Source organism: Leopardus geoffroyi, chromosome C1 (genome assembly GCF_018350155.1).
Source record: "Leopardus geoffroyi isolate Oge1 chromosome C1, O.geoffroyi_Oge1_pat1.0, whole genome shotgun sequence".
NCBI classification, from domain to species: Eukaryota; Metazoa; Chordata; class Mammalia; order Carnivora; family Felidae; genus Leopardus; species Leopardus geoffroyi.
Window position 1 is genome coordinate 149093798 of NC_059328.1, and position 18552 is coordinate 149112349.

At 33.3% G+C, this 18552-nt stretch overlaps 1 protein-coding gene across 11 annotated transcripts in view; it reads right to left on the reverse strand.

The window, feature by feature from the left end:
- Positions 1 to 18552, reverse strand: part of BAZ2B (bromodomain adjacent to zinc finger domain 2B) — a 328314-nt gene that overhangs the window by 55736 nt on the left and 254026 nt on the right. For 6 of the 11 annotated variants that reach the window (XM_045479949.1, XM_045479956.1, XM_045479948.1 and 3 more), the window contains 8 exons: positions 17754 to 17798; positions 17478 to 17510; positions 16174 to 16239; positions 5928 to 6068; positions 3050 to 3304; positions 2096 to 2310; positions 1086 to 1160; positions 38 to 281 (listed from right to left, as the gene is read on the reverse strand). In XM_045479949.1, coding sequence (XP_045335905.1) covers positions 38 to 281; positions 1086 to 1160; positions 2096 to 2310; positions 3050 to 3304; positions 5928 to 6068; positions 16174 to 16239; positions 17478 to 17510; positions 17754 to 17798 — 1074 coding nt within the window. The remainder of the gene's footprint in view (positions 1 to 37; positions 282 to 1085; positions 1161 to 2095; positions 2311 to 3049; positions 3305 to 5927; positions 6069 to 16173; positions 16240 to 17477; positions 17511 to 17753; positions 17799 to 18552) is intronic. The other 5 variants (XM_045479953.1, XM_045479954.1, XM_045479951.1 and 2 more) reach the window with 2 other exon arrangements.

Genomic DNA, 18552 nt, shown 5'->3' on the forward strand with positions numbered 1-18552 from the left:
ATATTAGTTGAGTTTAAAATCAACCTAATTTGATTACCTCATCTTCACAGATATCAGTCTTCTTTCCTTTTTTGTCTTCTTTATCTTCTTCATCCTCATCATCTTCATCAGCTTGTTCATCACTATCATCGTCATCATCATCATCAAAATCACTGTCTCCTCCCTTCCTTCTTCGTTTGCGTCCTGGTGTGGGGGTGCCCAATGGATGCTGTTCTTCTCCAAGATCAATGCCACCTGACGTGTCTCTTTTGCCTGTTTTCTTAGCATGAATGATCCTGAGCCTTTAAATATGAAAAAAAATGATGACATGGAAGAAAAGCCTTCTCTCTGTATTTTTTAAAAAACATGAGTTTTAAATAAAAATACCATAAGGTATTTTTGCCAGTAAGGAATAAATCAATGACAGTGAAAATTGGAATTAAGGAAATTTAACAAATATGTTTCCTGAAATTATAGAATATATTAACTTTCAAGAATTATTCAGGATATCCCTTTGGAATTAGAACACATTTAAAAAAATAAAACTTAGAAGGCTGAAAAGATTAACTCTAGCAATGGCCAAGTGATAATTCCTGATCTCATACTATCAGACCGAATAAATTTCAATTCAAATTACTGCAAAGAAACTACCCTTTTAACATAGAAGTTGCATAATTTCCTGGCAGGAGGCTAATTAGGTTTTAATGCTGAATACATTTGGATATGTTAGACGCTCTGTAAAAGCAAACTTTAATTAGAAAGCAATTTTTAAAAAGAAGTAGTTCCAAACAGATTCTATTTATGACAAAAGCAACCGGATGGCAACAACAATCTTAGAAAATGTGATTGTTTGACTTCTTTGAAATAAAGATAAATGGACTGTCTTCTAAGTTTGAAGAATATGAGCTTAATGAATCTCATTATATCTCTTGTCCATTGTAAATTCTGACCCTGAGTTTCATTAATTTCACATCTCATCTTAATTAAGCTGTAACTTTTCTAATTCTTAGATGAAGTTAAAATTCTATCTTTGCAATTTCTATGTTTTACAGGGGAATTTGTACAAATGAAAACCAGTAAACTAATTTTAATAAAACAGGACTTACTTGCGAAGTTTACCTTCTACTACCCATTTATCTCTCCTCAAGTTTGACATATAATCAATGTTCTTGTCAATTTCACTGTCAATGCAAAAATTCATTAGAAGACATAAATTAATCAATTATGTGACACTTTGATAATTTGATTTGGTAATAAGCAAATTGATAGTTTTTCAGTTAGTAAAAATAATGATTGCCTATGAATAGCAAAAATAATTGACAATTATATTAATATATTATCATAGCTTAGGGACATAGAGAAAACTTAAGATGTCCAATAATGGTAGAAATGTATGGCTCCAAAATATTTTGATTGATCCTTTTCATACAAAGGTAAAAGACTAAAACTAACATATTTAAATCTGTAAATAACAAATAGCAAGAACAAGATGAACATGGATTCATTCACCAAATCTTGAAATACTAGAGTGGAGAACTTACTTTGACCCTTGAATGAGGTTAAGTACTTTAAAAAAAAGCACAAATAAATTGATAAACTAAAATTATTAATATTGAATTAGCACATAATAAAATAAAAAGTAGCCAGGTAATTCTAGGAATGCCTTACTAAGGAAAATCAGGTAGTCATCTATGATTGAAAGATGTCAAAAAAAGAAAAATTCTGGATTCTTTCATTGGTGCTGGATTCTGGCACCACAGCAAAAATAAAAAAGCAAAACAAAACATTTTTACATTTCCGTATATAATTAACAAAATTATTATATAAACAAAAGACTATATTTATAGTCTTTTAAATATAGTTGAAAATAAATACAGTTTATTATATAAACAAAGACTATATTCAGTATGATCCCAATTTTTTAATAGACTTCAAACAAATACATTAAGATATTATTAGCAGTAATTATCTCTCAATGGTAAGATTAACTGTAATTGTTTTCTTTGTGTTACTCTGTAATTTCAAACTTTCTGTAAGAAAATTTGTATTACTTTGTGATTAGACAAACTCAAAACAGAAAAGAATCACCAACAGAAAAGTCTGGGTATATGCTTACCTCACCACACTCTTACTGCATGCCAGTTCATTGATCAGGAAAGCCAAGACTGAGGCTTTCTGTGCTGGAGTATGAGCCTGAAAAGCTTTGGTTTTCAAGCTTTCCGTAAGCTCAGTTTGTCCACAATGGGCTTCCATAAAAATCTGCAAGATCTCGGAAACATTGTCTCGGTTCACACCAACATTCAGCAAATGTTCTCCAAGAGCTGTTTTGGCCTATAAAAGTTTGGCATTTTTATCAGTATTGATCGTGGCCATTCGTAACATAAAAACAGTAAGATTTTAAAATATCGGTATCACATGGTATAGATATTACTGACAAAGACTTTATTCACATTCGATCAGTAGCGCTGTGGGGAGTAGGTTCCAGAGCACTAGTACTGTGGTGTCACGGGTTCTATTGCCTGCTATACTGAATGGATAGGGAAATGGAGGAGTAATTAACAGGCATATCTGGGAGCTTCTCACTGTACAACATATCAAGTGTGTATCGTAGTTGAAATTAAGATAAATTTTAATGTATTGGGTATCCACTGAGCACTACAGAGTTTTCATGTGCTGGTCTGTAGATGCTTTGATTAGCCTGAGTTATTCACAGTGATTCAGAGAGAACACAGTATAGTTTTGGAAAGCACGCATAAGTTCTAATTGCTTTATGAATTATGAATCCTGTTTTGTTTAATATCACATGGGTATTTCCTTAAGTCAACTTGGTTTTTGCTGTCAGCTAGAGAAAAAGAGGAATTTGGGAATGATCTATATTCCTTAGGTTCTGTGAATCAGATTTTTCTAGGTTTGTACCAATTTAACCTGAAGCAAATCTTCATTTAACTCGGTGAGACATGTGGGAAAAAACTGGATCAGTCTATACAACCTTCTGCTAATATGCTAACACCAGCTAACAATTCACAGATAGTACAAATTTTAAAAAAATTTATATTTTGTTTTTTTTTACCTTGTATCCTGTAATTAGACCTGGATCACATACAGCAGCTGAGAGGAGCCTCACAAGCAAGTCTTGTACTTCACCCATGCTGTCCCCTATATTTAGCAATCCCTCTTGAAGAACACTCAGGTTTGGAACATCAATATTCACATCAAAGCCCAAAACTTTACCAAAGTTTCGTAAGAACTGCACCACCATGAGACAGTCTGAAAATGTACTTCCAGAGAGAACAAGTCCTGGAATACGAGGCAAATCTGGCAAAGGCTGAAAAAAAATAAAATAAAATAAATAATAAATAATTTAAAAGCCATGGTTTTATATCTTCTGAAGTAAAACAGGTTGCTACTTTCTTTTTCCTGTATTATACCAATGATTTTCCCTCTGGATTTTAAATCCCCTGGGGGCATTTCTACAACCCCATGGTATTAAGTATAGATAGGTTCTTGATTGCAAGTAACCAACAATAAATTTTGGTTGAACTCAACATGAACTTAGATTTCTGCAAAAGAGAACACTAACTTTAATTAACTTACATATTTATAAAACATAGTTTATATAGCTGGAGCAAAAATTAGATAACATAAGGAATAGTTTGGGGGTGCCTGGGTGGCTCAGTTGGTTAAGCAACTTACTCTTGATCATGGCTTAGGTCATGATCTCATGATTCATGGGTTTGAGCCCCACATCAGGCTCTGTGCTGAAAGCATTGAGCCTACCTGGGATTCTCTCTCTCTCTCTGCCCCTCCCCCCACTTGCTGTCTTTCTCTCTCAGAACAAATAAAAATAAACTTAAAAAAAAAGAAACATTTAATTCAGAGACTTTTTTCTTGAACCTTATCATACACACACATTTCCGTATGATTCTAAAAATGTATATGACAAAGCTAACAAAAGTAAGGCTAAAAATGAACATATATTTGATACAGTGCATATGGACTTAAATAAAAAGAAAGATGCAGAAAGATAAAGCTCATTTGATGTTAAAAAATACTCACTATGAAGCTTATTAAATCTGTTAACTACTGTATATTCCCATTCTGGGCTTAGGAAATTTTCAACATCCAATTGAGCAAACCTAGTATGTATACTTTCACTTTTATTTACAAGCATTTATGCTAAGTAAATAAATAGAATATTAATACAATTAAATCCTCACTAGAGTGTTAAAAGTTTGCTTTAAGCACTTTATTTTGTTTTTGTTTTTAGTTTTTTTTTAATATTTATTTATCTTTGAGAGAGAGACACAGTGCTAGTGGAGGACAGGCAGAGAGAGAGGGAGGCACAGAATCCAAAGCAGGCTCCAGGCTCTGAGCTGTCAGCACAGGGGCCAAACTCATGAACCGTGAGATCATGACCTGAGCCAAAGTCGGTCACTTAACTGACTGAGGCACCCAGGCGCCCCACTTTAAGCACTTGAGAAGCGAGCCTGCACAAATCAAGAGACAATCATTATTTGTATATCAGATGACTATGGCATATAAGTAAATATAGATGCTATTGATCAAGTATAATAGTATTAAGATAATATTGTAGAGATGATATGCAGTATCGATATAATTCTCTAGAAATACCATCTTCTTAGCTATAGTCAAACAAAATGGATCTCTATTCATAAACATGTGAAATCATGCCCGATACCAAGATTATTTTGCTCTTTCCACATGTTTACTTATATATGTTTACTTTATTATATATATATGAATATATTTTAGCCACATTACATGTCTGTGAAGCATGATAGAGGAGAAAACACATATGAGGTATTTTGGCTGGATATACTTCCTGGCTTTTAGTGTAATAAACAGTATGAACTCTGGAATTGAACAAACTAGAGACTGAATCCAAGTTGCCATTTATTAGCAAGTTTGATCTTGGGCAAGTTCCTTAACCTCTTTGTGTCTCAGTTTTCCCATCTGTAAATGGGCATAATAAATACCAGTTCCACAGGACTATGGTGAGGATTAAATGAGAAAATTTATAAAGCACTTAGCACACTGCCTGGCATGTAGCAAACATACTCAAAAGTTAGCTATAATTGGGGCGCCTGGGTGGCGCAGTCGGTTAAGCGCCGACTTCAGCCAGGTCACGATCTCGCGGTCCGTGAGTTCGAGCCCCGCGTCGGGCTCTGGGCTGATGGCTCAGAGCCTGGAGCCTGTTTCCGATTCTGTGTCTCCCTCTCTCTCTGCCCCTCCCCCGTTCATGCTCTGTCTCTCTCTGTCCCAAAAATAAATATAAATGTTGAAAAAACAAATTAAAAAAAAAAAAAGTTAGCTATAATTACTAAAGCATTGAAGGAGATTATAGATTATAAACCTTAGTTTATGTAAATATCTATAGGGGCGTGGTGAGGAGTTAGAGATTTCTGTACTTAAATGCCTGGAAAGAATCAAATGACACATAGAAATCCTATCTACTTCTATAATTCATCTTTACGGATTTCTTCAGTATTTCTACTTAAATTTAAAAAGGTTTAGGGGTGCCTGGGTGACTTGGTGGGTTAAGTGTCCAATTCTTGGTTTGGGATCAGGTCATGATCTCATGGTTTGTGAGTTCAAGCCCACCTCAGGGATTCTCTCTCTCCCTCTCTCTGCTCCTCCCTGGTGCATGCTCTCTCTCTCTCTCTCTCTCTCAAAATACATAAACCTACAAAAATAAAAATAAAAAGATTTACAGTGCTCCATTTACGTACTAAGAAGTACCATTATTAGCATAGGAGCTCTAGAGAGGTTTATTGGTGGCCATCCAGGAAACACAGATTGACCTAGACATTGAAATCTACGGCTCTGGTTAAAAACAAAAGGCTTTCATAATGGCAACTCTGGCAAAGGAATCAGGTGAGATACAGAAAAATTAAATTTATTAATGAAATGGTTACATAATAAATTACCTTTTGGTCTGCTAAGCACATGTCTTCATTAGGCTTCTTTAGTTCCTTTGCCATTTCTAATTCTAATCTTCGTTGCTCCAGTTTACGCTCTTTATTTAATCTTTTCTCATCACGTTTTTCTTGCTTCAGCCGTTCTTTTTCCTTAAAAATAAAACCATGTCCAAAAGTCTCTTTAATCACTGGATGTATCTGAAAAATCTCCAGTTAACATTTAAAATGTTAACAAAGTGTTATTATTTCCACAAACAGAATTCCCCTAAGAGATTTAGGAATAGACTTTGAACTACATAGAAACAATGACTTATTTTGCTTTTTAGTGTTTTCACCCTTTGAATTTCAAATAGTCTTATGACTATATATGTGTGTGTGTGTGTGTGTGTGTGTGTGTGTGTGTGTGTGTGTGTTTATATTATCGATACTAGTTTAACTCAGATTATTCCATTATTCAGAATTTATTCAATCCTTCCCCAGGTTACAATAAGAGAATGAAATACTTATTAATAAGAGCAGATATATAAAATGCACATGGCTAAATAAATATAAAATATGGTTAGTTAGTATTAATACAAGTTTTTGTGTAGCTCTAGGAAGCAAGGGAGGATTTACAGCATGAAAGCAGAAGCAACATGCTTGAATTGCAAAAGCAGTTCTTTCAAAGTGCATTAGCTAGTCTTAAGATAGCACCTGTAACAAAATCAAAATATTATTTGCCACTATAAACAACACTTAAGGGAATGTAAAATGGATTCTGAAGGCAATTCCAAAAGCATTCAAAAAATATTTTCAGTAATGACAATAATATGGAAATAACTGTCCTGTCTCCCTGTTGTAGGAGATGACACTCTGCTGGAAGAAGAAGTCACGATATTTTCTTTAATAGTATTAGTGTCATTATTTTATTGCCATGCCTCAAATACAATTCTTATTTAGAGGAGAAATAACAGTAGAATCATCAGGCGGTTCTAACCTACTACCTCACACATTTGACACATTAATGATGGGCTTACTTTTGTAAAGCAGGTCATGTCTCTTTCTTGATTAAAAATCTTTCAATTTTGTTTTTAATTTTTAACAAAATAAAGTCCAACTCTTTACTTTTGAATTAAAACTCTTCATTTGCAATCTTATCTCCCATTTTTGTAGTTTATGTGGATTTAGTCTAACTATTTGCTATTCCTGATGAACATCTTGTTTCCTTACCTCCTTATATTGGTGCGCTCCAATCAGGAAGGTCATTACTCCCACCTAGTGGATCTGAATCCTAGTTAAACACTACCACCTCTTCTCTATTATCAATTTATCTTAATTCTCATAGCCCAACCTATAATTTTAACATTGCACTTATTGCTTCTTATTCTATAGTAGCATTTTTGCCCATATTCTAGCTATCTCTGTTTCCATTATCATGGCTAAGACAGCACATTGAGTGCTATGCCACAAGGAATAGGGGTAGGTGGGGGACAGAGAGGACTGGAGAGGATATATTCCAGGAAGAGTAGAGAAAGCACAGTGTATCTGAGAAATTGCTAGTAGTTTCCAGGGTGGAGTGTAGGTTGCAGGTTGAACAGTTGCTGAGTATCATGATACAGAGCCAGAGGCTGGGTCATGAGAGCCTTTTTATATGATATGCTCACGTCACTGCTCATTTTTATACTGCCTCTAAATTTCTGGGTTACTGGTTCAAGCAGGCATTTGGAAGGAAAATGTTAAGGAAGCTACTCCGTGAGATTATTGACACCAAAAAAGCGCTACAACTAATCTTATTGATTATAACTAAAAGTTTCTGAGGGTCTAATGACATAAAATATACACAATTAACATGCAACATTCCCACAATGCAGTATAGATTTTTCAAATCAAATTTTCATTGGTAGAACAATTTTTTCCCAGAGTTGGATTTTCAATTTATAAACACATGAAATGTTGCTCTAAGAATTTTTCCAGGGAAGGGAAAACTTTTTGGTCACTCAACAGAATAATGAATTACAATCACAAACAGAAAAAACAAATGTCTCATAGATTTCAAAGTGGCTGGTGTAAAATTTTCTACTATATAGGACTAACCCAGAATTCTAATCATTAAGAATCTTAATGATGTTCATAACAGTAATTACAAAACTAAAAATTGAGACTAAAATTCACTAAAAACTGTTGAAAATGGTCACCATTTCTTTTCAAAAAGAGAGAAAGGGCATGTGTGACACTAATGCTCTCTTTGTTGTGCCAACTTCACATTGGTGGCAATCTGGGGGTATGTAACACTTCAATGATACATCGACAATGAGTTAAAGCGCATTTCGTGTCATGAGGTAAATATGCCTGACATTCTTGAATACCAGTTTTAGCTAGTGATAGGCAGTATTTTTTCCAGTTAAAAGCATGGCTATAATATGGAATAGAGAGTAAAATGACATCAATTTTTAAGATAAAACAGAGCTTTCCAAGAAATCTTAGAAATTTGTAGGACCTTTATTACTTAAAGACAGGTATCCATTCTTATCTTGAAGTATTAGGGATACTTCTCAGGAAAGATGAAGTTTCTAAATGCAATGAATTTGGTGAATTTACTCACTAATTTATTTAATGAACCTTAATGAACTGTATAAGACTAATATAAATCCTGTGGTTCAGATACAAGATAACTTTCAAAGAACTAGAGCTTCTGGTCCCCTCAACAATCAACTAATATTTAAAATGGTTTATAAAGACAGTCACGATCTAGTCCCACACAAGTTTTGGTCTCCTATGTCATGATTCCCAGTTCATTTCCCATGCTCTGGTTACATTGTGTGATACACCTGTGTTGAGAAGATAATGTAACCAGATTGAGGCATTGTTTGGAGGAGGAGGAAGGGGAGGATGATGATGATGAAGAAAAAGGACAAGGAGGAGGACAGGGAGGAAGAGGAGAAGTAAAGAGAAGAAGAGGAGAAGGAGAAGAAGGAGAAAAGCAACAAAGCCAAGGTAGGTGCATACATATGGTGAAAACTAACTCCCTCTTTGCACCTTCCTCCTATCTGCCCCACAGGTCATTTTGAGTTACAACACTGTAGCTTTGTATACGCCATCTCCTCTGCCTGTAATATAGAACTTCTCTTCCTTAACACATAAATAAAGCCTGTTTTTTATTCTCCTCATAACTACTTCAGGCATTTTAATATTTCTCTTTTGGGGGCCTCTCATATAACTTAGCATTTATTGCACTGTGTGACAATTACTTGTCTAAAGTTGATCTTTTCCGCTTTAGTGTAAGCTTCTAGAGGTCAGAGGAACAAACTTATTCACCTATTTCTTTATGGACCTATTCAGTTCCCAGGAGTACAATCTGCCAGACACTTCAATGAAGTTTTTAATGATTTTATCTTTCTCCCGATCAAGCCTGTATGAGTTCAACTTTCCTCTCCCACTGGTCTCAATATTGTTCTTATTTCCATCTATAATAGTTGTCATATGTCTTTAACAGAAATATTCAGTGTGCCTTAGCAAATAAAAATTATTTAAACATTGATTAATTTGCTGAATGATTAATTCCACAAATGCCATATAAATAATGATGTTAATATTTGTACTAGTCATTAAACATATTCGATAGTCAATTTTTTCCTCTACTTTTTATATTTCATTCTGTGGACAAACATAATTGATGTCTTCTATTTTCAATTATACACAAAAGCAGATTTTAATACAAATTAATAATATTCTACTTATATTTGCAAATTTCAAAATATCTAAGACACAGTTCCCACATCTACTCCAAAATTATTAATTTCTTAATCATTTTAATTGCATACATTATGATTGGATGTGCTTGCAAATACACCTTCCCCATATCAAAATTAAATAGATTTCTTATTATCTGATACTTTTTTCCAGAAACTAAAGTTTAAAGTGGGTGTGCTATTTTAGGCCAAATTTAAAGATGTTTAAACTTGTGTAGTATTCTGTCTTCTAGAACTGATATACTGTTTGAAAGAGAAATATTTACCAACTTTTTACCTAAGCCTTTTCATGATATAATATTATGTTTTGTTGCTATGTCAAATACTAGGATTTCACAATGGAACTTTCTGATTTTGCAAGGACATTTCACAACAAACCATTTGACCTAGCAGAGAAGACTTAATACACCTATCACAATATGAAAGGAATGGTAAAACGTATTTTACATTAACATTGGTTAGACTTTAGGGAAATAACTTAGATTGCCTACAAATGACTAAAAAATATAGCTCCTGACTATATTTTAGATTGACTGTCAATGACGATAAACATTAGTATGGTTTCTCTTAATTTTTTTTGGCCTTCATCTTCCTACCCCCTCTAGTTTTCTAGATGTAGAAATTCTTTTTTTTTTTTTTTAATGTCTATTTATTTTTGAGAGAGAGACAGAGTGTGAGCAGGGGAGGGGCAGAGAGAGAGGGAGATACAGAATCTGAAGCAGGCTCCAGGCACAGAACTCGATGAGGGGCTTGAACTCACAAGCTGTGAGATCTTGACCTGAGCCGAAGTCAGATGCTTAACTGACTAGCCAGGTGCCCCTAGACGTAGAAATTCTTGAAGTAAATGAATTCTTGGAATATAAATAATGTATAATAAAATATTAATTTGTTCATCTTATAGTAATGGAATTTTCTGTATCAAAATATTACTGATATCTTAGTTAAGAAGTCCTTTAAATTTCATTTCAAAGTTGAAACACCTTTTCATAGCAAACGCATTAAATTTTGATTATCCTAAATAGCCCAAAATACATAGGGTGAAAATTTCAAAATCAGTTTTTTACTCACATAAAAAGATTACTTTATGGACTCTCAAGGCATAAATGACAGTATTTACAGAAATCTGTAGCACAACAATAAATGTATGAAATAAATTTATTCTATTTTAGTATTATAGAAGTTTAAAAACCAAACAATGGATGTGGTAGAATGACCTGCTATGGTAAACTTTTACAACTTATCAGATTGCAAAATAGGACATTTTTAAGAGACCATGTTGCAAAGATGCCTATGTTTTTTGCATTTTACGATGCTACTGGGTCTCTTAGGTGTTTGTTCTGGGCATAATTGGGAGAATACATTTCTTTTGACAGCAACTTGCACTTAAGTTTCAAAGATATAAATATAATTTAAGAGACACAGGTTTACCTCAGGGTGCAGGAAGAATACAAGTATAAATAAGATTAATAATACAAGCCATTTATAGAAGACAGATATAAAGATTAAAAAGAATATTGTTTTATGGTAACATGGAATGTGAGTAGAACAATCAGGGTAATTTTTTTTTTAAAGGGGACTATTTTTACATTTAAAATATTATGAAAATTATGTTTAAGCAAATGAAAAACTTATGAATCATATGACTGAAGAGACTCTTACATTTTATACTTTAATAATAATTTTACTTTATATGTGTAATATAATGATATTTAAAAAGAATAAAACCTCCCAGTTATTGTATTTTCTCAAAATCCACCACAGTATTACATAAAAGTCTGTACTTATTTTAGATTATGTATCTACTGCATAGAATAGTTTCTGTTATACAAATGTCTCCTAAGTTAAAATCAAAATTGTTAATAATTCTTGAGTCAGATAATCAGATTTTAATATATCTAAATTAAGTTGATAATAATTTCTCAAAAATTAAATTTGTTATATGACATTTAGTATTTTATTGTGCAGTTAACATAAAATCATTTCACATTTGTTTTTAGACTAATTAACTTTAAAATTAGAGTGCATTATAAGTACATTGTATAAGTACAATATACACTTATACCATATATTTACAATGTCTTCAACTGAAAAATGGGTTTGCTTAAACAAACCCACCTGCATATACAATTCTACTTTTTATTTTCATTTTTCACTAACTCATGATTAATATAAATATAGGATTATAAAATAGTCTCATGACTTGAATCATGGGTATTGTTTTCTGCTTTTAAATTGTTTATTAGGTAACTTCTGAAACCTGAACTATTCTCTTCTATTTTATGGTTTTGTTTCTTAAAGTGCTGACACAGTCATTCTGTGATAGCTGTATGTTTAACAACCTTTTGTAGTTTATTGATCCTTGGAGGGAGACATACAAAAGACACTAATAATTACTATGGTTGATTATTCAGTTAATATGAGTAAAATATTTATAAATTTGTGACTGGTATAATTTGAAGTTTTAATAAATGAAACAGGAGATTTTGAGCTACTTTGTCACATTGCTTAAATCAACCTCTTACTGGTGCTTAGTAATAATGAAAGCAGATGGGTCTCATATGATACTTGAATTATACTAAGAAATAAGCCTTTTTCATTCATGAGACTATTCTTTCTTACATTTTCTTATAAAAATATTCATAAACTATGATGATATGCTCACGACCCTTTAAAATTAATAAGAGAGTAATAACAAGTAAGATAATTTACAGAAGTCTGAATATTCTTACTAATTGCAGATGTACATAAAGGAAAATCTATAGAAATTGGGATTACTTTAGTAAAAATTTATTGAGTTAATACTAAATCTAAAAGTAAGATCATTGTAGTGTACACAGAGAAACATAAAAGTGATGTTTGTGTTATCTTCTTACTTTGATGGATATAGGGAATTTCTTGGAATAATTTCAGATGTTATAGATTTTTAACTAACAAGGTGAAAGTAATTCATTTTTTTAACCTCAAGTCTTTAAACATTAATCATAGAATTTGCAATTTTGTTTATCCTCTTTATTTTTATTTCTTCACAATAATTAAATGTTAAATGTAATAATTAAATGTTAGAATCAAGGGTTACATATTGGCCAGTTCAGAATTTTTTTTAATATTTCTTTAAATTTTATTTATTTATTTATTTATTTATTTATTTATTTATTTATATTTTTATTTTAGAGAGACAGATTACAAGCAGGGGAGAGGGGCAGAGAGAGAGAGACACAGTCTTAAGCAGGCTCCTTGCTCGCACAAAGCCCAAGGCAGGCTCGATCCCATGACCCTGGGATTGTGACCTGAGCTAAAATCAAGAGTTGGACGCTCACCTGATAGAGCCATTAAGATGCCCTCCAGTTGAGAATTTTTAGTTGGCCCTGCCTAGGTATCATATGACTTTAACTTTGTAAAAAGTTTGTTCTTTTAATAGTTAAAAATGGAAAAAAATATATAGGTAATAGGAGACAGAATATGAAGACAAGATATGACCATTATTGGCATTAAAGTTACATCTTTTGCATGTTAAGTAATAATAAGGAAATAGACAAGTGCCTATAGGAATATTTTGTTAATATTCACTGAGGTGGCAAGTTCTTGTAAAGATGTGATGAAGATTTGGATTGCCAGTAAAAACATATGCCTAGTTAATGCTTAACTGTTAACACTGTAAAGTTTTATCTCTCTGATATGCTAAAAAAACATCATTAATATTTATTTTGTTTTTCCTGCAGTATCTAATCTAATGCTGTCCACAAAATAATAGTTTAAGAAATTAAAAAAAATATTTAGTTGATCACAGATCTATAGGTACCATTCAGTAGAGGAACAAATCAGAATAACTGGTAAAATTATCTAGTTTTGTTCACAAGTCTATAGTTATCAGAGGATAACAACATTTTTAAAAAATTTTTCTAATGTTTATTTATTTTTGAGAGAGAGAGAGACAGAGACAGAGCATGAGAGGTGGAGGGGCAGAGAGAGGAGACACAGAATCTGAAGCAGGCTCCAGGCTCTGAGCTGTCAGCACAGAGCCTGATGTGGGGCTCAAACTAGGAGTGCAAGATCATGACCTGAGCCAAAGTCAGAGGCTTAACTGAGTGAGCCACCCAGGTGCCCCAGGATAACAACATTTTAGGAGCTCAATTTTACCTATGGGATTCTCTCATATATTCCAATAAAGGACTATTTGTGATATATGTTATTCTATTGCTATTTTAAATAATGGTTCTTTGGATGTTTAGCTTTAAGAAGGAAAATCACCTAGAGTAAAATAAAAGATTTTACTGTTATTACATAAAGAGAATTATATTGACAGGAAACATAATAATGTATTCATTCTTTAATGATTTTTTTATTGTCAATTTGTTTTCTTTAACTGCTACTTTCATTTTTATTTCATTCATTCATTCATTCAACTATAATTTTCTAAGCTCCAAACATATACAAATATATGCAGTGGCAGACAAGACAGACAAGATTCCTGTCCTCACAGATCTTACCCTCCTGGAAGAAAAAAGACCATAAACAAGTGCAAAATAAGTAAGACGATGGAACGGAGGTCCAGAAATGGGGTATAAAAAAGGCAACATTAGGTGTTCTAGGAAGGCCTCTTTGACAAGTTAACATTTGATCTATAACTAAACAGCAAATGAGGAGGGCCTGGGTGGCTCAGTCAGTTGAGCGTCCGACTTCGGCTCAGGTCATGAGAACTTAGGCTCAGGTCATGATCTCACAATTCGTGGGTTCGAGCCCCACATCAGGCTCTGTGCTGACCGCTTGCTCAGAGCCTGGAGCCTGCTTCAGATTCTGTGTCTCCTTCTCTCTCTGCCCCTTCCCCGCTCATGCTTTGTCTCACTCTGTTTCTCAAAAATAAATAAATGTAAATTAAAAATAAATAAATAAATAAATAAATAAACAGCAAATAAGAACCACTCGAATATTTGGTGCAAGAACAGCAATGGTAAAAACCCTTTGTCTAGAATAATAAAAAACAAAAATGATTGAAATACAGTACTTAAGAGACAAACTGTCTGAGGTAAAGTTGGAATGAGAGGTCAGAACATGCGGGACTGCTTTGTCATGGTGAGGAATTTGGACTTTATTACAATGGCAATGAGAAGCCACTGGAGAGTGTTAAGATGTAACCTGGTTTCCTTTCTGAAAAGATCACTCTGGCTGCTCTGTAGGGAATACATTAGAGAGTACTGAGGAAACCAAGAATGAAAACAAGGGAAGGCAGGTTTCTTGCATTATTGGGCTTTATATTAGTACTTTATATTTATAAAGTTATATATATTATTCTTGGTATATTATTCTTGGCATGTTGCCTTTCTATATTAGAAATCTATAATGATAGTTTAAACCAGAGCTGAGGACAAAATACTGAAATACAGGCCTCTCAACTCCTAGATGAAACAGTGTCATTTTCATTACATTTATTAAATGCTTATCTCACTCGATAATCTTATAATCCTAGGAGGTAGGTATCATTATCTCAATTTTAAAGAATAGCCTCAAGAGGTAAAGCAAGTTGGTTCAGAGTTGGCATGGCAAATCTGAGTCTCTCATACTCCAAAGCCCTGGATATAGTGCCATACCTCTATTTTTTTTTTTTTTTTTAATTTTTTTTTTTTTTCAACGTTTATTTATTTTTGGGACAGAGAGAGACAGAGCATGACTGGGGGAGGGGCAGAGAGAGAGCGAGACACAGAATCGGAAACAGGCTCCAGGCTCTGAGCCATCAGCCCAGAGCCCGACGCGGGGCTCGAACTCCCGGACCGCGAGATCGTGACCTGGCTGAAGTCGGACGCCCAACCGACTGCGCCACCCAGGCGCCCCTGTGCCATACCTCTATTTAACTACTTTAAGATACAATGCATTCCTTTGTAATATATATTTTAACCTTTAACTGATTTCTATTATGTTCTAAATAAGCTCATCTTGACCTATTTCAATACTTTTCTTATTCTTAATTGTCTGTTAAAAGTCTATTTTAAGGAAAGTACTTGGGGGCACCTGGCTGGTTCAGTCAGAGCAGCATGTGACTCTTGATCCTGGGGTCATGAGTTCGAGCCCCACCATGGTTGTAGAGATTACTTAAATAAATAAAACTTAAAAAAAATAAGGAAAATACTTAGGTCCAATTTTATACATAGAAGAGTAAAGAATAATTCTGAAAGCAGAAGTCCACGGTTGATCTGACTAGGGTTTGCGTTAGGACTTGTTTAGGCATGCTGTAATATTAATTTTGTGAAACTCTAGTTACAGTATTAAATAACTACTTTTATCCAAATGAATGCCGGTCACTACATTAAAAAAAGATAATTAAAATCTCAGCCGAGGAAATGAACACATATATCGGAATCCTGCCTACGTTCTTTCATGTTCTAACAGTTATTATTTAACATTTGATTTGCTTATGAAAGCCATTAAATCGCCACAAACCTATGTCCTGAAAAACTCACATTTAGAAAGACCATTACTTTAGGAAAAAATAGTTTTTTTTCTTAGATAATATTTTTCTAGAAACATGAACTTACTTCTGCTTTTTTACGAGCTTCCATAGCTTTCATAAGCATCATATGTTGTCGTCTTCTCTCTCGTTCCTATTAGGCCAGATAAAATTAGGAAAATAACTCTAGTTAATGGTTTGATTTTGAAATGGAAAAACAAAACAAAACAAAACAAAACTCAGTATAGCATGTTTAGCATTTATAGACAAGTCACAGTAAATACTAAATATAAGACAAGAATGGCCAGTCTGTGCATGTTTTAGTTCAGGTTTAGAAAGCAAATACAAGAACAATCAAAAGCAAAAAGGTAAAGCAATGAACATGGAGACAGTGTAAACAGAAGCATACAAGATTTACTTATGGTCAGTTGTGATGCTCCTTCAAAAGCTGGCAGAACAAAAAGCATAATGGTTGGCTGGAACAGGTCAGTTACCTTACATCTGCTATTAGAAAAGCCACAAATATGTACTAGAGGCCAATTAAACTAAAGGTTGTATTGTTCTTAAATTTTTAGATCAGGCAGAAATTTATAATCACTTTCGCTTCATGGTTTTAGAATTAGTTATTTTTATTTCAAGTACGCTATCATTTTGTAAATTCAATAAGCCACCGACAAATTAGAAAGAGTTTTTTAAAGCTTTTATACCAATTTAGTTAAACTAGTCGTGGTTCATATACAAGCACCAATGAAATGGGGTATTCCTGGTTACTGATGTCTGCCACCTGATGCGCTAGGTAAGACCATAAAAGCTGCACCATGGGCTAATAAATGGAATCTAAAAGGCACAGTATGAAAACAAGGTAAGCACTAGTTTTGTTTGATAATCTCATTTTATTTTAAAATAAAAAATCAGATAGTTATATATCTAATCATTTCTTTTTGTTTAAAAGTATTTGGTCCCCCCAAAGGGATGTTTCTAAAATTATTTCTAAAATTTGTCTATCAAACCGGAATATATTTCATATTCTCTCATCAACCTAACTCAAAATTCCCATTGTATTCAATGGCAGTTTTGCATCTAGAATTGATGGGAGAATATGGGTCATTATCACATCTAATTGTATAGTGATCCAACTTTCATTGTGACATCAGTAATGTAAATTTTTAGACAGCAGCCTTATATAAGGCTTGCACAAATCAATTAAAAATCCTGGAGATGTATCATACTTCTTTATAGACAGACAAGCAGATGTATGCAATGCACTGTGCTGTAAAGCCATGCAGCAGTATGTAATATGACAGCAGCCAGTGCTACACTTTATGCATTGCTATGACAACCATATCACAACCAAATCACAATGCGGTGTTAGATGTACAAAAATAAACATACCCATACCATATCTAGTCTATGCCTCTCCAACTCCTGGTAGAAAGAGTTGGCACAACATTATGAAACAGAAATCACAGAGTCATGAAACCAATTTTTAACCCCCCAAAAGACACCAATACCAAAGCAAGGCAATAAACTGTAAGATGAAGGAAAAACTTAAGCAGGAATTAAATTGGAAATTTTTAAGAAAATATTTTGAAGATTGTCCCCAAATCAGATTTAAGAAAAATCATAAAATGTACATTTTGACAATTGCATAACTGTATGTATACAGACCTGATGCTTCAGAAGAACGGCTTGTTGTCTTCTCATTTCTTTTTCCTTAAAAATAAGAAACTTTTAATATGCAATTTTTAGGGAAGATTTAGAACACAGTACAAATATTAAAAGTTTCTCTTCTGAGGTTCTATAGTCCTCCCTTAGGTCAAACCATATGAAATTGCAAATATTTAATCATTTTTTACTTATATGGTGGTAACTTCATATGGTTCTACATAATACAGAAAGATTATATGACAGTAGCAAGGATATTATTCAGTAGCCATTTAAACCTAAAATACAATAACCTAATAGCACATTTCAGTAGCACATTCACTGAACTGATTAGCTAGATGGTCAGATCATATAAGATACAACTGGCACGTGGACTTTTAAAATTACTTTAATACATTATGTAGTGCAACCTTCAAATCCAGCTGATTAGAACTCTGTCCATTCGGAACATAAATTCCCAAATAAACTCTATAATTAAAAGCATCTATATCATTTCTATACACTATCTATGAATGAAAGTAACAAGAGACTAAGAGATCAGTTTCAGATTTTCATGCTCAGCTATAATGCAGGGTACTACCCCAAGGGGGTCAGGCTTAATGCAAACAATTCTATGAATATCATCAATTTAAATATTCTTATAAAGGTAAAAATCTACATGATATTAATATCTTTTTTCTAAAGAAAAATGTAACAGAGTCCATGTAGAAAAGGTAACAAATAGTTCCCTGGCTTTATAAGGTATAATTGTGTCTGCTCCTGGAACCAGTAGGGCCTCATTTCACTCAGCAGTCCTTTCAGT